Consider the following 21,756-nt stretch of genomic DNA (forward strand, 5'->3'; position numbering starts at 1 on the left):
TCAAATGGGTTTGAGCATGTTTCTTATTTGGTTTGGAAATCCAAGAGGCGTCTCCTTTTCCAGATGCTCTTTTAAGTGCCAGAACCTATCCACTTACTTTATCTCCCTCGAACCTTCTTGGTTCCCAGAACAGAGTATTATCTCCTGTCCTTGTCATTCACTAGTAGTGCTATAGCAATTACAAAGAATATTGAAACATTAGGAATATATTTTATGCTTGAAATGAATTTTTAATCTACTCAGCCCTAAAATAAAGACCTATTTCTGACCTCTTCTGGTAATAAGGTAGAACTTAAAAAATAAGCCTCGTTCTCTCTACTTCTTTTTTCTTACTAACTGGCTGTTTGCACTTTTCTCAAAATTTGTCCCAAAAAGGCCAGAGCTAAGGAAAGGCAGCAGTACATTGGAAAGTAGGCCTGTTGGCTTTGTTGTGCTCTTCAAACCACAGGTCCCAAGGGATACTACATCTGGTGACTTAAAGCCCTCTGGTCTTTGCTAGTGGGGCACTCTGACAAGTTAAGGGTACATGAGGAGAGAAGAGATCACACCTGCTCTTCCCGGTGACTTCTCTGGTTCATTTTACATCCTGTTTATATTCCCATGTCCTTCTGCTTGATGGTTTCCCCCTGCCTTCTTTCCTTGTGCTCTACTCACTGCCATAACCAAAGAATAATACAGGCAGATGTCTCGGGCTCTCCCACCCGCCCCACTCTTGAACTAAACAGTACGTATTTCCTTACTATGGAGGGACGTGAGGTGAGATGGTAGTGGTCTAAGAAAGGAACAGTGCCTAAAGTTGGGGCAAAGGGAATAGTAAAGCTTAAGAATAGACCTTCACTGTAGGACTATCACTCCGGAATCTTGAGAAGTCTCTGGCCACGACTACCTACATTTCACATTCAGGAGTGCTATGAGAAGCTCTAGAGACATAGGCTGGCCACCTAAGACATAGCCTCATGGACATGCCATTTGGAAGCAGGTGTTGGGGTTCTGGCCAACTTTGTCATGACACACAGCTTTCTGTGTAAAGTAAGAAGATCATGTCTGTCGAGTGTGACCACATAAGGTCCTCCCCCCAGGGCAGGCCTGCACAACTCATTTGGAAAAGATGAGTCTGCTCCAGATGAAGGTACTGAAACTGAGGAAGGGAGAGGAAAATCCCAAAACAAAACCTGAGCAATGACCATCGACAGGAAAGTAGGCAAAGCCTGTGTGTGAAGTGGGAGAAATAATGATGGGCTTAGTCTTTCTCCCTCTCAGACTGCAGTATCACTGATCAGCAATTTCTTTAATGCTCAACAACTACATGAATGTTATATGTATTCACAACAAAGTTAGTGGCAAATTGAAACTTTGATGACTATGGGGACACTGAAGGAAAGCCTTATTAGAGGAGGTGGGTTTTGTCTTAGTAAAAAAAAAAAGTCCTTTTAAATCAAACTGTCGTTCATCATAACATTCAACAAAAGTGTTTTCCTTTGTTTTGATCGTATGTGCTATAATAGTGAGGTTCACTGCCAGCACTGGCATGGGGTACTGCCTTGGACAGAGTCCACAAGCCTGTACTTGTGGGCAGGAAACAGATTTTGTCAGCAGAGGGAATTATTATTTCTCTTGAATAGGCCAGTTTGTCTATTTTTTCTATTTCAAAGCAATTGGGTTATTTCTTTGGAAGACTGTTTCTATACCATCAAAGAAGAAAGATTTTCTAAAATTTGAGAATTCTTAATAAGTATTAACTCAATGATGCTATTGAGCAGGGCTGCTTGCTTTAAAAATGAGAAACTTGCGCTCCCTTCAGCAGCACATATACTAAAATTGGAATGATACAGAGAAAATTAGCATGGCTCCTGCGCAAGGATGACACGCAAATTTGTGGAGTGTTCCATAGTTTTCCCAAAATAACCATGTATCTTAACAATACTGGAATTAAACTAAAAAACTTAATACAAAAACAGAGAAACTTGACTGATATGATGTATAGATCATAAAGCTTCACAAACTGTACAAGCATTTGGATCAAGACCCAGAACTTACCAGAGCACAAGAAGACTCCTTATGCCCCCTGAATAGGCACTACCCTCAGGGTAACCTCCATTCTGACTTTAAACACCATCTATTAGTTTCCTGTCCTTTTGAGTGTTACATAAATGGACTCACACAGTATGTACTCTTTTGTGTCTGGCTTTTACTAAGCGTATTTGTGAGATTCCATGTTGGTCAATGTAATTGGGGTGTCTTTATTCTCATTTGTGTGTAGTGCTGAGATTTAGTTTGGGGTTGCAATGAGCCTGTAGATAAATTTGGGAAGAATTCATATCGCTATAATGTTAAGCTTTCTAAATGATGAACATGATATATCCTTCCATATATTGAGAGTTCTTTTATTTTCTTGTGTTTTATAGTTTTCAGTTTAGGCATCTTACATGTCTTTTATTAGATGTGCTCCTAGGCATTTGATGTCATTTGTTGCTATTGTAAATTTATTTTTTAAATTTCACATGTATACAGAAATGGTTCTTTTTTGTATTAGGCTTATAGCCATTGGTCTTGGTAAGTTAGTTTACTGATTCCTATATTTGGAGGATACTTTTGTATTTTCTACATACCAAATCAGGCCATCTTTGAATAATGACAGTTATATTTCTCCTTTTCTAATCCATTTGCCTTGTATTTATTTTTCTTGCCTTATTGCATTGGCTAAGATCAGGGCTGATTTTAAATTATTTGTTTATTTATCTCTCAGAGAGAGAGAGAGAGAGCACAAGCAGGGGGAGCAGCAAACAGAGGGAGAGGGAGAAGCAGGCTCCCTGCTGAGCAAGGAGCCTGATGTGGGACTTGATCCCAGGAACCTGGGATCATGCCCTGAGACAATAGCAGATGCTTAATCAACTGAGCCACCCAGGAGTCCCTCAAGCTTGATTTTTGTGTCAGATAGAAAAATCTCCCAAAGAGTTCCCTAATAAGAAAACCAACTATAAAGTTAAGTTGATTGATCTGTGAACATAATATCTAGATTTAAAATGGTGTTATGGTGGTCTACAAAGCAATATATTGTACTTTGTGGTACATATTCATAGATACAGACTTAAATCTGGTTAAACAGGAATTCTTGTCTTTCCTACCCCTGATAAGCAGAGACTCTCATAGTGTATGGATCCTTAACAGAGTTTTTGAAGTTCAGTAAGAGTCCACATAGCTCACTCAAAGTATTCTTGCCTCACAGGTGGCATTGAGAGGGAATTGTCTAGAAGCACTTTCAGGAGAGGCAGAAAGATGGTATCCATGGCCATAAGGTGGGATCTGGCCAGTCAGTGACCGGCTGTGGAAGATACCAGGTCTTCAAGTTCCTATGGCTGTCTTAATAAGCAGAAAATATTGGTCAGCTGGATTATAGAAGGGAGGGGAGATCTTTTAGGTGGAATGGGTGGCAAGGACTGATAAGAAGTAAAGGCTACTGCAGTCAAGAGATGTTGGTTCGAGGTAGGGGTGAAAGAGAGATCTTGGGCATTTTGGTGGCCTAGGGACAAGAAAGGTATAAGTTGGATGGATGCAGGTGTATCAGGTGTGTCTCCCACTGGAGACTGCAGAGTAAACTTGAGGGTAGAGACCCTGAGAGCTGGCAAAAAGTATTCTTCTGTTCTCTTCTCTGGTGGTGTCTTTCTTCTCTCTCTTCCCCCATTTCTTTTAATACCTTTTGAATTTAGTCTTTTTCTTGCAGATTCTCTCACGAGGCAATATGGTAGAGTCACTAAACACTGTTTAAGTAGGAATCTTGACCACTTACAGCTAAGAGACTATGCCAGATTACTTACCTTTTTGAGCCTGGGTTTTCTATCCTATGAAAAGGAGATACTAGAAGTAGCTTTTTCATTGTGTTGGGAAGATGGACTAAAATAATGTATGTAAGAGCAACTTCTCACAAAGTAAATGCTAAGGTGTGTGTCTGGCTGCCTCTTTCTTGTCTGTCTACCTTGTTCTTTTCCAGAGGTTTTAGTACTTAATTCATTTTTTTCTTTGTTCTAGAGTACTTTCTCTCCACCAGGTGTAATGTGATATTTTTGTTTTTGTTGGGAAAAAAAAAAAGTTTCATGTCGTCTATTTTTAGTGTACAAAGTGGGTGAGCAAAATGGCTCGCATTTCTGTCGGTACCGTTGATTACTGAAATGACAGAAACACTTGCTTTCTTTCCCCCTAATAGCAGCTCCAAGACCTTGAGCAATTACTTTAATTCCTTTGGGCCTCACAGTCCTTATAAATGTAGAGCTCTGAATGAAAAGGACTGTGGGGTCTTGGTCTAACTGTAAGTGCATCTAAGAGATGATGCTAGAAGTCAGATTCCTCACTAAATTGTGCATGCCATGAAAAAGGGGCCATGGCTGTTGGGCATACATCCTGTCCCCAGCATCTCCAGGATGCCTGGCCCATTGAAGATGCTCAGTGAGTGGGTGAATGGATGAATGAATGAATGGTATCTTTACGACAGCAAAGGTTGTCTGTATTCAGCAGGGATTATTGGGCCCATTTTCTGTAACTCTGAGCTTAAACTCAAAATTTCTAATTGTAGAAAATGTTTATCCGCTTACATAGTCAACTCTTTGGGCATTTCTTTGCCAACTTCCTCAGGAGTTCATGACCTTTCTTCTTTCCAGTACGTCGCCATGCTTTGTAGTCCTAGGTCTCTGTCATCATTTAGGAAGTTGCCTGTGTGAAGTTAAATACTCTATTTTTGAAAGCACAGTGTGTAATTACACATCATAGCACCATCTGTAAGGTGCTGTGCCATTTTCTGTATTTCTCAAGGCAGCATCACATATCTCATTTTACAAAGGAGGGAGCAGACTGAAAGCAAGGAGCAGTCCTTGGGCTTCTAAGTCCCTGCTTTAAATACACCACTATCTCTGACTAATGCATGCCATAATTAGGTTCCTTCACACATCCTCTGGCCCAGCAGTCCCTTTGGAGAGCTGAGCCTCCTTCCTTACCACTCCAACGGCCCCTAATGATTGTCTTTTCACTGACCTGTGGAACTTTCAATTCTTCCTCTGGCCATGTTCTACTTTCTTCTCTCTCTTTGCAGTGTTTCATTCCTGGGGAAAACATATTTATGACTAACACTGCCTTGCCTTGTAGGGTAGAAGCGGTCCCAGCCTTCAAGGTTAAGAATTAATTGGAAACAATCAGTCACTCATTGTCTTAGTCCATTCAGGCTGCTGTAACAAAATACCACAGACAGAATAACATATAAACAACAGACACTTATTTTGAAAGTTTGGGAGGCTGGAAGTTTGAGATCAGGGTGCCAGTATGGGCAGGTGAAGGCTCTCTTCTCGTTTTGTCCTCACATATCTCTGCCCTCATAACCTAATCACCTCCCAAAGCACCCCCCCCCCTGCCAATACCATCACATTGGGGATTAGGATTTCAACATATGAATTTGGGGGGGACACAAACATTCAGACCATAGCACTCACCAGATATTTCTTGAACTCCTCCTTTGTGTAGAGAACAGAAGATTCCAGGTATAAGACAGTTTGGGGGTAGTAGAAGATGCCATTTTACTTTAGAGGCAAAATGATAGGTTACACACTAAGAGTACTGTGTAGATCTGAAGAAATCAGGACATCAGGCTTAGCTGTCAGTTTAGGTTCTCTTTCAAAATGGGTATATGCTCTTCCTGAAGCCATTAGAAAAGTGTTTCCTTCCGGACAACTTTGGCTTACCCTCTGGAGTTAGTCTTGTCAGCAGAACTGGTAACTTTTTAAATAATCCTGTGAAAATGTCAATACGTTTCCAAAACCTGAAATAGGAAAATTGAGTGATACCATAAATTTTTAACTTTCTAAATGTAGGTAAAGTCATGATGATAAAGGATTTTCTTTAGATAAAGAAAAGTAGACTTTTCAAGGACATGTAACTTGAGTTTACACCGGGGCATCTCAACCTTCCCTCATGATTTTTCCAAAACTTTTATGGCAGAAGGCTAATGAGAGGAGAGGCAATGACAAAGGGACCATGCTGAGAACCACCAGAATACCACTGCATTGGAGAAGTGCTTTTCTGTGTCAAGTTGTCTGACTCTCCCTTTTCATGTACTAACAACATTCTCACAACAACAAGCTTAGCCGTTTTCTGTGTCTGAATGTCTGAAAACATTTGATAACAATTGAGGGTTGCTGCCATGATGTCACCATCAAAAAATCACGAGAGCGACTCTAATGACTTCTAAATATAGTCTTCCAGTTCCGAACTTATTGCATGTATTTAGGAAAAGCAGTTGGCATTATGTAGGAAAGGAATTATAAAAACCTGTCCTTTCCAGTCAGTCACTGGTAGGACTTTGCTTTATAAACTTGTCATCTGTGATAGAGTCATCTGTCGCATTTGTTCACTTCGGAGACCTGAACTTGGGGTTGTAGATGGCAGCTGAGCAAGAATTGTTCAGTCTTCTCAGCAGAAAACAGATGATCGTTTCATTAATTCTGCCTGGTATCATCACTAAGAATAAACTAAGCTCCTGAAAGTGTTCTAGGGGCCAGCACTGAGTCAGACCTCAATTTTGGTGGGATACCAGGGCAGTGATGGTGGTTAGCTATCTAATGAGACCTTTGATAGGGTGGAGAGTTGCTGGCACAAAACTTAACTCGCCTCTCTCCCACCCTTCATGAGAGCTGGACTGGGAGCAGCAATCCTAACCCATAAGGAACAAACAGCCCCCGTGGTGTAGCGTCTTTTAGAGTTTGTCCTTCTACTTTGGGTAAAATGCCCTCACTAAAATGAGTCAGCTCCTAGATGAGACAGAAAAGGCAAACCTGGTTTTATTTTGTTTCATTTTGCTACCCTGTAAGTCACCTTGATTTGAAAAACTTTGCCCTCTCGGAATCACATAAGGAATATGCACTTGATTTCCGAACGTTACGCAAGAGCTCTGTGTACTGTTTCATCAGTTTTGGAGAAGTAATTGGCACTTATCTGAAACGATTGGTTATGAAAACCTACCCTCAGGGGTTGGTCTGTAGGAAAAGCACAGAGCAGACATAAGCACAAAGGTTTCCAGGACTTGTTCTTACACAGTTAGCCTTAGCTAGGTTGAGGTTTGGTCCATTGTTGTATGTCTTTGCTCTTAAATTTTTTGAAATGCCTTTAAAGCTCAGTATTTCTTACTCAGAGCTGATATTTAGAGCTGCTTGAGGAAGGACTTTTAAAAAGTCAAATATTTAATTTATATGCCTCTGAATAAGAAATATACTTACCAGAGCAGTTTCAAGCCTTTGGTAAGTTAATGTGTACTGTCTCCCAGTGTATCTATGGCTGTTTTGTTCCTTTTGGAAACAGATTTCTTCCATGTCTGCAACCCTTGGTATTCTGTCGCACCTGCATTTTTCTGGACGAACCATCCCCTGCAGGAATTTTAAGGAAGTAGACCCAACACCACAGATATGGGGGAATAAAGACACGGCTAATTAAAAGTGTCAGATGATGACTTCTGACTTGAAAGAGCTTTTCATTGGTTTTAGATGGAAGGCTCTGTGTTTCAGCGTTTGGCTTTCCCCCGCATGTGACTTGATGTGACTTCCAAGAACCATCCACTGGTGACAGGGGTTACAGAAGGAAAGCATTGTGCTTGCTGTTAATCAGCTATCCTCTCTCTGCCTCCCCCCCACTCCTGGGCCCCAACCCTCTTCTGATTGCAGTGGTGCTTCACGCCCCACCTCCAACCAAGATCAAACGGGAGCTGCACAGCCCCTCCTCGGAGCTGTCATCCTGCAGCCACGAGCAGGCTCTCGGTGCTAACTATGGAGAAAAGTGCCTCTACAGCTATTGGTAAGTGGACCCAGAGAAGGGTCGGCCGGAAAGGAGCCCCCCGGCTGGCTACTTCAAGGACCCTTAGCAGACACTTAGAGTAGAGCTCAGAGTCGCCTCTCACGGCGATGTCGTCCTCTAGGTGGGGGCTGGTACAAACGGGGGCCTTTGTGCTGCACATGAAAAGCTAAACTGTGAACCGGGCTCTGCAGGGGAACTGAGCGCAGGGGGTGCTGAGCCCTCCTGAGGGAAAGAACCCTGAATACTGGGATATTTGATCTGGGGCTTCTAGGGAGGGAATATATACTTCTTCAAGTCTATCATATGTTAATGTGAACTTTAAGCACCAAAGAAGTAATCTTCAAATCAGAATATATGAAAAAGTCCCCGTGCCTGTGCCCTTTACTTAAGAATATCCAGGCCCCAGGAATGAAGCTTTAATTTTAAATCAGTCTTTGCTCTAGAAGATAAACACAGATCTGCCTGGGAAAGGGGGAGAAGAGTCGTTAACTCAAGCGATGTTACGGCAGAAATGTATCTTCCACAGAGAACCTAATTCCTGGGGACGCTGGAGTCCTCGGGAGAGGGGGCCAGAAACCCCCCAGGGCACAAACTCTGCCCCCCCCCATCCATCCCTACACATGGCATATATGGAGAGTGCTTTTAGAAGGGGGAAAAAGGAAACCGGAAACAGAGGCTAAAATTATCGTTGAGAAGAATCACTAGAAGTGTTAAACAAGTCTCTGTGACGCAGTGTGTTTGTCACTTTTCAGAGGTACAAATATTCCCTGGGGGCTGCCAGCAATTTAACTATGTTAATGCTGTCATTTCCTGGCAGTGTGGCCCGCCACCCAGCCTAGTTGTCCTGCCAGACCAGCGACCAGGCTAATGGCTTCATCGTGGCTTAATGGTTCCTTCTCTCTTTCTGTTTACAGTGCCTATGATCGGAAGCCTCCCTCTGGGTTCAAGCCATTAACTCCTCCCACCACCCCCCTGTCACCTACCCATCAGAACTCCCTGTTCCCCCAACCCCAGGCAACTCTGCCCACCTCTGCACACGCCCCTGCAGCGGGCCCAGTACCAGGTGTGGGCCCCGCCCCCGCCCCTCACTCGCTTCCTGAACCTGGACCACAGCAGCAAACCTTTGCGGTCCCCCGGCCACCACATCAGCCCCTGCAGATGCCAAAGATGATGCCTGAAAACCAGTATCCATCAGAACAGAGGTGGGTGCTGATCTGGGCTTCTTTCACTGCCTTCATCCCCTCCCTTGCGCCAGGAGAAAGGAAGCAGTTAGTCGTGTTTCCCAGGGACCTATAACATTCTCATGGCATTGAGGCGTCTTGCGAGGTAAGACAAATGACAGGAATGTGACCCATTTATATAGCACCCTGTTCATGAGGTACTCCAGACGATTTATGAAGTAGATAAAGGAGAGATCATTAGTACCATCCCCATCATCCCCATTATGGAGGTAGAAGACTGACGGAACCAGGTTATACAATCTGTTGACCCTCACTGAGGGCTGTGGCTTCTCACTGGATACTCCCTGCTAGCACTGAACCCTGGTTTATGCTACCCACAAATACTTTATTAACATTTTACTCACGTACTAGGGACGATTGCTAAATTACAAAACATATTATCACTCATCTGATTTTAACATATTTTAACAGGGAATTAACTAAAGACATTATTTGTAATTACCTACTTTGGAGATAGAAATCTTCTGGTTTCACTCCAGGTAGGTCCTATGTTCAATAAGGAAATTGAGACATCAGGAATAACTTGCCCAGAGTCTTTCATTCATCAAATAAACTGAAGTGGAAAGGGAACCTACTCGAAAAACACCAAACTTAACATCTTAGGTCCCAGCCTTGTAAATCCATTATCTGGGTATTCTAGAATTTTGGTTGCCTGTGGCCTTCCTTTATATAGGGTGTTCTGGAGACCCATCTTTTTATTTCAAGTCTCTCTAGACATATAGGTAGGGAGTTGTCAGTGATGTTACCAAGGGTCTCAAGATGGTGACTGGTATTTCCTTCCTCGATTTCTTGTTCTGCCCTGCCTGGGTGTGGGGCCAAGGGGCGGGAGAGGGAGGGTGTAGGAGTATACCTTCCTCAGGCTTGGTCCAACCCACATACATCCCAGGATTTACTCAAGGGTCACTTTATTTCTAGATGAAACTCTGAAAAGAAAGCAGACATTCTTGTCTGATTCTTTTTTTTTTTTTTAAGATTTTATTTATTTATTTGACAGAGATTACAAATAGCCAGAGAGGCAGACAGAGAGAGAGAGAGTAGGAAGCAGGCTCCCCGCTGAGCAGAGAGCCTGATGTGGGGCTTGATCCCAGGACCCTGAGATCATGACCTGAACCGAAGGCAGAGGCTTTAACCCACTGAGCCACCCAGGTGCCCCTCTTGTCTGATTCTGATTCCCTTTCCCCCTTGCTGGGAAAGTCACCATAAAGAACTACATAATTTGGCTGGTTAGTCGTTATTCCCCTAGTGAGGCCAAGAGCCATGAACACCAATGATACATAGGTCCCAAGAGGCAAACACTGACTCAAGTGTCTCAATAGCGGGCCTTGGTTTCAATAGGGAGCTCATCTGAAGGAGATAGCTACCACTAAGCTTTGCCAGTTTATTACCTTGTTAACAGCCTTGCACTTCTTCAGGAGAATTCAGAAATTGGATTTTCATGTGAAAATTCCAGGTTGGGGGATGCCTGGGTGGCTCAATTGGTTAAGCAGCTGCCTTCGGCTCAGGTCATGATTCCCAGCGTCCTGGGATCGAGTCCCACATTGGGCTCCTTGCTCAGTGGGGAGCCTGCTTCTCCCTCTGCCTCTGCCTGCCATTCTGTCTGCCTGTGCTCGCTCTCTCTCCCTCTCTCTGACAAATAAATAAAATCTTTAAAAAAAAAAAAAGAAAAGAAAAGAAAATTCCAGGTTGTGTGGGTTTTGTTTTGTTTTAAGTTGGCAACTAATTCAAATTGAAAACAACAGCAACACTTTGCAGACTAAACAAAACTTCTTGGGGCAAAATCACTCTGCCAGGCTGCCAGTTTGTGCACTCAGGCCTGGATAGCATTTTTATTTCTAAAGTTTTTTTAGTTTTGTGTTTTTTAAACAGTATCTTCCTGATTTTCTGCAGGGGTCATTAATTGAGGAGGAGGGATGAAGGAGGTCATATATTTGGTATTTGAAATACTTAACAAACCTTGTATTTGTTATATCATGTGTAAAGGAAAATTATTTCATGTTGAGTCTCTTTTATTCATAGTTCCCCCTCAATCCTGTTTCTTATCCAGAGGGCTTGTTTAAGGAGAATGTTTGTCCTCTCGCAGCCCTGGCAGACAGGAAGCCTTAGTCTCCATGGTGAAATAGGTTTGTCACCAGGCTACCCAGCCCTTTGTCCCCCAAAAGGGGAGGTTTGATCCCTGAGATACAGGAGTATCTGCCCTCAGGTGTCCAGAGAGAGAGGCAGGAACCAGAAACCAGGTATTTCTTTTTGGGGAGGATTCCTCCCTGACGTCTGCCTGTGTATCTTAGACTTACTTCCCCTACACTCTGCCATTGGGACTGTGGGTCTAGAATAAAAAGACCCCACACACACTGGGCTGATACAGAGGTCCTTGGGAGAACTGGGGTGAAGGACAAAGTCCTAAATTGATAAAATAAGAGCAACACTGGGACATGCAGTCTTCTACCCTAAGGCACTGTAGCTACCAGGTTGCGAGTGTACAGGAGTTCCCACAGGGGCTCATTAAAAATGCAGATTCCTTCCTTGGCCCCAGATTTTGAGTTGGTGGGTCTGGGGCGTGGCCTGGATATTTTAGTGTCACACTTTGAGAAAACATGATCCAGCTGTTTCTTCTACCCCCATCCTTACTCCAGCCCCCCTTTTTCTTAAGCATCAAATACCCAGTACTCTGAATTTTGTTCTTATTGCCCTTATCAGTTCTTAATGATGGTATCCGTGTGATATTTGGGTGATGTAAATTATATCAAAGACATGACAAATTATTTTGCTTATAGATACTGGAGAGCACACAGAAAATGAGGCAAACTAAAATCCCTACTGATTTTGTAAAAGTCATAGTAATTGCACTTGTGTATGATAACAAACTTCATAATCCCACCTTTCATAACGATTATGGCTGCCTAAAATGGAGCAGATCATTTTTTTTGGTAACTGGAGTTTGTTCTTTGATTTATTTTTAAAAGAAAAATTAAATTTTTATTTAATTACAATCTAAGAATATTACTTCAAAAAATAACCCCCTAACAAAATATATGGTATTTTGCAAGATATGAGATATGAAGGAAATACATCCTTTTTTTTTTTTAAAGATTTTACTTATTTATTTGAGAGAAAGACAGAGCATGATCGGAGGAGGGGCAGAGGGAGAGAGATAAGCAGACTGTCTGGTGAGGGTGGGGCCCCACATGGTGCCCCGATCCTAGGAACCTGAGATCATCATCCTTAAGTTGGATGCTTAACCAACTGAGCCACCCAGGCACCTGGGCAAATAGTCTCGGTTGAGCTTTTTAACAATCCTCTAACCAAAGCAGAGTAAAAAAACCTATTCCACGGATAAGAGTATCAGGCCTCAGAACAGCTAAGGGACTTCCTAATGGTCACATAGCCAACTACAAGGGCCTACATTTAGAAACAAAGCACACACTGTTTGTTTTGGTTATGATTTGGTTGGGGGGAGGGGAGGTTACTAACATTCTCTTAAACTACCAGAACTCTCTCCTTATTTTAAATTACAAAAGCCTACTAAATTCCTATTTTACTTGTCTAAACTCATGTTGTGACAGTTACCTTATTTGTATTGCTCACAGTATGCCTTATTTCTGCAGTTGAATAAACTTTCTGAGGTTTAAAAACCATGACTTAGAACCTTCTCAGCCCAGTTTCTTACTTGTCCTCAGTGTGTGTTTATTGACAGTGCTAGTAGTTTGCGAGGATTATGCTTTAAACAAATAAAATATAATCTATTCAAAAGTACATTCTTGGGCGCCTGGGTGGCTCAGTGGGTTAAGCCGCTGCCTTCGGCTCAGGTCATGATCTCAGGGTCCTGGGATCGAGTCCCGCATCGGGATCTCTGCTCAGCAGGGAGCCTTCTTCCCTCTCTCTCTCTCTCTCTGCCTGCCTCTCTGTCTACTTGTGATCTCTCTCTGTCAAATAAATAAATAAAATCTTAAAAAAAAAAAAAGTACATTCTTAATGTTTCATATAATCTTACTATATAATTTTTCACAACTCATAAGTTATTCTTAGAAGATAAATACTGTGTTTGGAAGCCATGATTTATATTCGTGATTTCCTCCCCCTCAAGGGGGGGGGGGAGAACTAACATGTAATTTGGCATGTTGAGACATGTTCCATTTATCCTTAAAGACCAGCTGTTCCTTAAAGAGGAGGTGTGTTTTTTCATCCAGCCATCCCAGTCTCAAAAGTTTTTTCATCGTGTTGCTTATGATGTTTACATGGGCTGAGTGGAGGAATTTAGAAAATGTTCCTATGTTATACCCATCGTACTGGCTAGGTATGATTTTGTCCTTTGTTTTACCATTTCTCATTACATCTCGAGTTGAGGTAGTCCCCCACAATTCAACTGAAGAGGCTCCACTAGGAAATTTTTCATCTAAAAATCTTGGAATACACTGCTCTCTCACTCAGCATCAAGAGGCAGATCTCAAGAAATGACAACATTTAAGACAGTACTTCTGGTGGAAAAATATCCTCTGCTTCTTGATGTTCCCTGAGGGATCAGTATTGTCATAGGCTGTCCTGCTGAATTGATAGAATAGAATGTCGCAGAGTCACCAAGAAAGGGTCAGTTATGCGAATCACCTAACCTGTTCGAGAAAATTCTCTCCCTCAGTGGTTATGATCCAGTCTTCAAAGCTTAAAGGAATGAGCTTACGTTTTATGGAACTGGGATTTGATAGATAACTATTCATTCCCTAAAGATGCTGTACAGATTAAGAGATTTAATAAACTCAAGGCTTTTTGTTGTTTCTACTTCCTCCCTTAAAGTCCATCCCCAATAAATTGCTGTTCATTTTTGTCCTTCAGATTTTGTAGTTTTTAGAGAGGGAAGAACCTGACTGTGAGTCATATTTGTAGCCTGGCCTGGAATGAAGTGAATATGTCTGACGCATCTCCTCTCCACGCACTGCTGTTAATAGCATGTTACGTATGGCAGCACCAATTCACTTTGGGATCTGAGACTGAGTTTCGGAGATGCTTGATGGAACCTTCTTTGACAGACTGGCTGATGTACTTCTGATGGATAGAGTGGGGGGTGTTTTAGTTTTGAATCTTAAGAGGGATCGTTTTTAGCATTTCACCATGTTTACCCTAGTTATTTTGTCACTTTGTGTCGAGTTAAAGGAAATTTCCTCCTATTCCTAGTTTACTCAGAGTTTTTAATATGAATGGATATTGAATTTTATCAAACATTTTTTCTGTCTATGGACATCATCAACTGAATTTTCTCCTTCCATTTAATGTAGTGAGTTACATTGGTTTATATATGAAACCAGCCTTGTATTCGTGTGCTAAACCTAACTTACTTGTTATGTGTTACCTTTTCTGCATTGCTGGACTTTTTATTCTAATACATATTGAGGACTTTTGCATCTGTATTTATGATTGAGAATAATGTATAATTCTTTTTCTTATATTATCCTTGTTGGGTTTTAGCACTGAAGTTATTCTCATCAAAGGAGTTGGGGGGTGGGGTGTCCTCCTTTTTATGTATACCAGAATAGTTCATGTGAAATTGGAATTCTTTATTCCTTGAATTTTTGGAAGAATTTACCAGTAAAACCATTTGGGCCTGATATTTTCTTTGTGGGCAGATTTTTAATTACCGGTTAAGCATCTTCACTTCTCTGGTCTTGCTCTGAATTTCTATTTAGTTCAGTGAATTTAGTAAATTACTTTTTCTGGGAATTTTTCCATTCTGTCTGAGTTTTAAAATTAATTGCCATAAAATCTCTAGTTAGTCCTTGGCAGACAATATCATTTTTCTTTTCAACAAATCGACAATCAGTTTTGCTCATCCTCTCTATGAGATGTTTTCTTTTTCATTGATTTCTCCCAGCTCTTACTAAAATCTTTTATTTTTTCTACTTCCTTGCATTGTTTTTCATTTCCTAAGTGCTTTGGTTTGATTCACTCGTTACTTTTTTTAGCTTTTTTTTCTTTCTAGTATAACACGTAAGCAAATAAAACTTCTCCTAAAGCTGGGGTCACCAGATACTCCGTTTGTCCCAGGTCACTTACGGTTTATGCCTAATCGAAGTTATTGCTCGTTGCTTTCCTTTTTACTCCCCCAAATGTCCTGATTTGTACAATCAGTTACTTGATTTCCCTACCCAAGTCCTGCTTTAGCTGCATCCCTGAAGTTCTGATTTAAATTAAAATTCTGATTTGATTTAAAACCTCAGTTCTAAGTGTTTTCTATTTTTTCTCTCAATCCTGCAGTTCTTTAAAAATATAGTTCTTAATTTCCAAACATATGGGAGTTTTCTAGCTGTCTGGACTATATGATTTTTATTTAAATATCATCAGGAGAGTATTTAAAAGTAGTTACAGAAACAGTATAGGCTCTGGAGTTGGGCCTGGGATTGAATCCCACCTCTGCTACTTCCTATCTACATGACCTCAGGCAGGCACTTAACTTTGTCTAAGCTTTGGTTTCTTTGTCTGAAAACGGTAGAAGGGTAGTTACTTGCCACATAGAATCATCGGGCGGATTAAATGACATCATACTGGCACAGAGAAGGGGCTCAGTAAATGCTAGCTCTTGTGACACTGTTTAAAGATAGTTTTCACATTCCATAAAGGAATATTCCTAAAATGATGCAGATACCACAGCTTAGAAACTTCTGTTGCTTCATTGGTTAAGGGTAAGTTCTTACCGTGTGAATCTCCCTTTATCCCTAATCTTTTCATCATCAGACGCATTAATGTTGTACATATAAAGCTAACACTCTCACCACCTGATATTCTGAGGACATCCTGTATTTCCATCCCCGTCCTTCTTCTGTGTTTGATGTTAGGAAATCAGACAAACATCTAGGCCTTTAAAGAACATATTTTGTTCCTCATCTATCAATGTTTTATCACAGTTTAGATGGGCCAAATTTGAGTTGCGGCAGTGCTGACAGACCTTGCAGAGCCTTGAGAGCTTTTTCAGAGTTCTGTGGTGTGCTTTTAGGGAGTGTTCAAGTTTTGTTTGGTAACAGCATCTGGCTCTTGGTATATGGCAGGAAAGTAAACGTTAGTATGAAATAAATGTGAATAAAAATCAGCATTTTTATTCTGAGTGAGTGGATATCGGGTAGGCAACTAGTGGACTCTTTTTATGTGTGCGTGGTAGTTTTCTCCCGATTCTTTAAGATCTCCCCATACAGTTGTGTAACTTCTGAATTTTGTTTGTTGGGGGGAGAGGAGGTGGGGGAGGATTTGGGGCAGTTGATGGTGGTGTTTGAAAGTAATGTAAGGTGGGGCACCTGGGTGGCTCAGTGGGTTAAGCCTCTGCCTTCGGCTCAGATCATGATCTCAGGGTCCTGGGATCAAGTCCCATATTGGGCACTCTGCTTGGCAGGGAGCCTGCTTCCTCCTCTCTCTCTCTCAGCCTGCCTCTCTGCCTACTTTTGATCTCTGTCTGTCAAATAAATTAAAAATTTTTAAAAATATTGTTTAAAAAAAAAAAAAGAAAGTAATGTAAGGAGAACTTAACAGCTAGCTGGGCCCTGTTTCATGCATTAGCTTTTGTAATCTTTACAACAAGACTTTGGATGGGTATCCTGGTCATCCTTACTTTATTGACAAGGAAAATGACTCTCAGAGCAGTTACATAACTCACCCAAGGTCACACAGCCAGTAAGTGGTAAAGATTGGATTTCAGCCCGGAATCTTCTGCCTTCATGGCCACAGCCTCTTATCCGGCTCTGCTGCTTCCCTGTTCTACCTTCTCTTAGCCTTAATGGAAACATTAAGGACATGGTGTTGGTTTCCTGGCCAATTTTATGTCTCATTTCCCAGCTGACCTCTGGACCACAGCTACTTTACCTGGTACCCATAGCCACTGTGTAGCCTTCGTCAAATCCACACTTTTCTCCTTTCATCCTCCAAGCATTGTGTTTACTCTGTGTGTTGGCAGCAGAAACCGAAAAGGAAATGCAGAAAAAGCATCTAACGGTTTTCATAACGTAAACCAAATGTTGGTAGCGTGGGTGAGCTCTTGGGAGGAAAGGCGCTATATAAATCTGACAAATAAATAAATAACTGGTTCTTTAAATAAACTGGCACCGAAAGAGCCTTCATCCGTCACCTATGGAATTTAAGCTCACTCAAAAGTCAGAAATCTTTTGCTCCCCAGCTGAGTTCACTACGGCCACCACGGAGGAGTTCTGCTGGGATGGCGGTGTGGGAGGAAGAAGGGAGGGGGGTGAGCAGGAGAAGGGTGCTTGTGAGGAACCAAGCAGCTCCTCCACTGAGCATGATTGCCTGCCTCAGTAAACAGGAGACATCCTTGTCAGAGCTGTATTATATATACAACACATTCTTAGATACTTCAAAAGGATTGCGGAAAGGGGAAGGGGGTTCAAATGAAGGTCAGTGAGTAAAGTTCACAGAATGTATTTTGAGGACAAGAACGGAATTACTTTACTAATCTCTGCGAATAAAACCCATTATCAGCAGCAAGCTCTGAGAGACTGTTTCTCCAAGTATGTTGGTTTTGTGACCTACCCTTGCCATGCCACTCCCTCAAAACAAACCAGGACTGAACCATCCCAATTATAGACTCTCTCCTGCAGATCCCAGGCCTCTAAGCTCCATGCACCCTTGAAGTAGGGCTTGGGGGAGGGACAGGGGCTGCTGGCTGGTACCCATATGGAAATACCTTTTCCTGAAGGGGCCACACCAGGCTGACTCTAGAGTTTCATTCTGGAAGGTGAGAAGCTAGGCACCCGGAGGAAGTGAAGGACTTGGGCCTGCCAGCTGCAGAGGCTCTGGTTACAGAACTAAGCAGTTCTGTGCCCTCTCAGAGCCATCAAAGGAAGTGATTTGTGGAGGTTACCTTTGAAGGTGCTAAGATGGTGGCGGAGCGGAGAGCGTGTGGAAGATGGGTGCCTTTGTTCCTGTTCCTTCCTGCGGGTGTAAGGCTTGGTACTTTATAAAAATAAGGCCTTGAGAATATCTTCATCTTTCTTTTCTGCCCACTTCTTCAGAATTCTCTTCAGAAATTCAGGTTTGCAGTGTGCTGCTGCTGCCTGTATTCTAAATGTCAAGCCTAAACCCGGGTTTTAAATTTACACTTCTTCAAAGACCATGGAAGGGTTTCCTTAAATAACAGCAACCTTGAAAATCCGCATTCCTGATGAAGTTCCACTGTAATGCATTCAGCACCACAGCGAAAGGCTCTCAGCCCACCGAACCTTCTACAGTTGGTACAACTTGTGTAATACATTGACCAGGCAGATTCCGAGGCCTTTGGCGTCTGGGATAAAAGAATGAGCATATGTAAAATTGTTTGGTGATCTTCATGTTGGGGCATGATCTTACGGCGCTGCTTTTGGTAAGGTAGTAAAGATTCCCACAGAGGGAGTGCCATGCTAAACTCTGATCTTAACAATGTTTTATCTGCATCCAAATCTCTTCAGTTAAAGATTTTAAATCTTGATATTCTAGAAATCTGTTGGCCACCTGTTGCCACAGATTGATTCAAATCAAATCCAAATTATTTTATGAAAACTATTCATAGGAGTCAATCTATAATTAGAGTAAGACCTTAATATTACAGGATTCTGTTGTTGATTTTAAATAACCTATTGGAATTCGTTGTTGTGAACAGGTTATTTCTGAACCTGAACCTCAGCTCTTGCTTTCTGTCTGAGGGCATATATTCACAAATGCTTTTCCTTATACACAGAGATGAGTGCCTTGCACATATTTCCTGGATGGAGACCTCACCTTGACGGTTACCATCTCTGACTTCTAAACCCATCCTCCTGAAGTCTGGTAGTGCTTACAGCGGGGGTGCAAACTGTACTTAGTAGGCATGATTTTTATTTCGTCATTCCAGTAGCATTATGATGCAGAATACGCCCCCATGTTACAGACGAGGAAACTGAAGCCAAGAAAATGTACCGTCTATCATTTTCCCTTTCACTATACTGCCCTTCCAACAGAGAAAAGGCAGTTGGCACACTTCCAGATTTTTCTGACAGCTCAAGGATATTAATGCTACTCAGTTAATAACAAAAGGCTTTTATTGCTCTGTCTTATCATAAAGTAGTGTATATTTATTAAACTGTAGATGAGCAAATCCCCTAATATCATAACCAACCAAAGATAAGCAGTATTCACATTTATATAAGTATGCAGATCTCTCCAAGGTTTGTATGACACCATACTTTTTTTTCATAATTTTTATTTTTGCAAAAATCTGATGCTCTTTGGAACTATTTCACAATACCTCAAAAATCTCTTTCCAGGTTCTTACATATTTGTATTGCATCATATTCGATTGTTGCTTTCAACTCAGTCGCTGTATCACAATGTGTTTATTAGCCAGTTTCCTTGTTGGAGGCTTGCACTGGTGGCTGTCCTTGTAGCTAGATCTCATCATATCTATGATTTCAGTGCTTTTTGTGTACCAGGCACAGTTCTGTTAACCACCTGTTCATCCTCCAAGTAACCAGGACAAACCTTTCTCTCTTAGTACTTTTTTGATCACTGATGAAATTGAACTGCTTTTTTGTTGACGATCATTAGTATTTCTTCTTTATTTATGTCTGTTACCAATTTTTTTCTACTGGGATAGTCATTCTCCACTGATTTTTAAAAACTGCTTGTTGTAACAGTATTAACATTGCTGTACCTATTAGAGACTTTTCCCCTCAACAGTATTAACATTGCTGTACCTATTAGAGACTTTTCCCCAGCTTGTTTGGTTTTTGTTTTTGATGTTTTCTGACTGTTAGAGACATTCTCCTCAGTTTGTTTTCTTTTGATTTTGTTTCTGATGTTTTTTGACCTGTAGAAATTTATACAATGAAGAATATCCATATTTATCTTGACGATTTCCATTGTTGGTATGATGCATAGAAAGCTTTTCCCTCAATCCAAGATCATATGTTTCCACATATATTTTCTCTGCCATTAAGATTTCACATTGAGGGGCTCCTGGGTGGCTCAGTGGGTTAAGCCTCTGCCTTTGGCTTAGGTCATGATCTCAGGGTCCTGGGATTGAGCCCTGCATTGGGCTCTCTGCTCAGCAGGGAGCCTGCTTCCCCCTCTGTCTGCCTCTCTGCCTACTTATGATTTCTCTCTCTGTCAAATAAATAAATAAAGTCTTAAAAAAAAAAAGGTTTCACATTGAAATCTTGAATCTATTTGAAATTTATTTTGACATGTGGTATAAAACAGGGACTTCTCTCCCCCTCCACACACACACACTAATTTGAAATGCTAACTTTACAAGTAGTAAATTTTGGATTATACCTCAGTTTTTTACTTTTCTTTCAATTCCTTTGATATACCTATCTTTCATTCCTTGTATTGCTGTTTTCATTACTGCAGTTTTGGAAAATTTGTGAATATCTAATATATCATCATTTCTTTTAAAAAATTATTTAATATTTTAAATAAAAAATTAGAATCATTTTATCAAGTTGATTGGGAAGTCATTGCTTTAAAAAAATAATTGTTAACAAATGAATAGCTTCAAAGTCCTAAATATTTTCTCTTTAATTAAATTTTCTTTCTTTTCCTCAGAAAATAGTTTTAAGGTTTTATTCTTATATGGCCTGCACATTTCCTGATTATTTCTAGAGATTTTCTGTTTTTTATTGCTATTATGAATGGGTTTCTTAAATTACATTTTCTAACTGGTCAGTCTGTACTCTTTGGTCTTTAAAATTTAATTCTATCTACAGGTAAAAGAAGGAATGAACTAGTAAATATATGTATATGTTAGTCATATTTGCAAATAAGTGGTCGTATATATTTAGACACATAATCTGGCCCAACTGTACAGATGGACTGTGTGAAATAAATGTGTGTGGGAGACAAGAGGCTATGTGTCATTGCTTTGTTTTTTGTTTTTTGTTTTTTTTTTGCCACTCCCTGACTCAAGAGGTCTGAACTATGCCATTTAATTTGGGGAAGAGGGTAAAATGTTCAGAAATAAGCATTAATAAGTGCTTTGCAAATAATTTCATTTATCTGAACTTCTAATTCCTATGCTAAATCAGAGGAGGCATATATCATATTCTTAGTTAAAAACTATAACTACTTTCTTCTTACAGATTTCAGAGACAACTGTCTGAACCCTGCCACCCCTTCCCTCCTCAATCAGGAGTTCCTGGAGATACTCGCCCCAATTACCACCGGCAAATGTCAGAACCTATTGTCCCTGCAGCTCCCCCACCCCCTCAGGGATTCAAACAAGAATACCATGATCCACTCTATGAACATGGGGTCCCAGGCATGCCAGGCCCCCCAGGCCCCCCAGCACATGGGTTCCAGTCACCAATGGGAATCAAGCAGGAGCCCCGCGATTACTGCGTTGATTCAGGTTAGCATAAAATCATGCCATTCCTTTCTTCATTCTCTCATTTATCTGTCTGGCTGTTATTGTCTTTTGTGTGCGCAGCTTTAGGGAATAGCTTTACTAAAAATTGCCCTCAAAGAACTTAGGAGCTAGTAAAGCAGACTTTATGCACAGCTGAGTATAAAACCAAACAGAAAAGCCATCCCATGGTAGGAAGGGCAGTAGGCATTGAGAGGTGGTGGGGAGAACACCTCTGAATCCAAGCCTAAAGATCCAGTCATGGTGATGCCCTTTTTTAAGATCATAGGATCCCTGGACCTAGGAAATACCATTTCTGCATTTTAGTCCTTGCTCCTAGCCTTATGGCTT

General features: G+C 41.2%; 1 protein-coding gene across 1 annotated transcript in view; it reads left to right on the forward strand.

The window, feature by feature from the left end:
* The window catches only part of LOC111148276 (ETS variant 5), a 57,516-nt gene that overhangs the window by 19,519 nt on the left and 16,241 nt on the right, over positions 1-21,756 (forward strand). The window contains exons 6-8 of the mRNA XM_022504755.1: positions 7,695-7,824; positions 8,739-9,026; positions 21,143-21,411. Coding sequence (XP_022360463.1) covers positions 7,695-7,824; positions 8,739-9,026; positions 21,143-21,411 — 687 coding nt within the window. The remainder of the gene's footprint in view (positions 1-7,694; positions 7,825-8,738; positions 9,027-21,142; positions 21,412-21,756) is intronic.

The sequence above is a fragment of the Enhydra lutris genome, unplaced genomic scaffold (assembly GCF_002288905.1).
Source record: "Enhydra lutris kenyoni isolate GAN:26980312 unplaced genomic scaffold, ASM228890v2 scaffoldscaffold2, whole genome shotgun sequence".
NCBI lineage: Eukaryota > Metazoa > Chordata > Mammalia > Carnivora > Mustelidae > Enhydra > Enhydra lutris.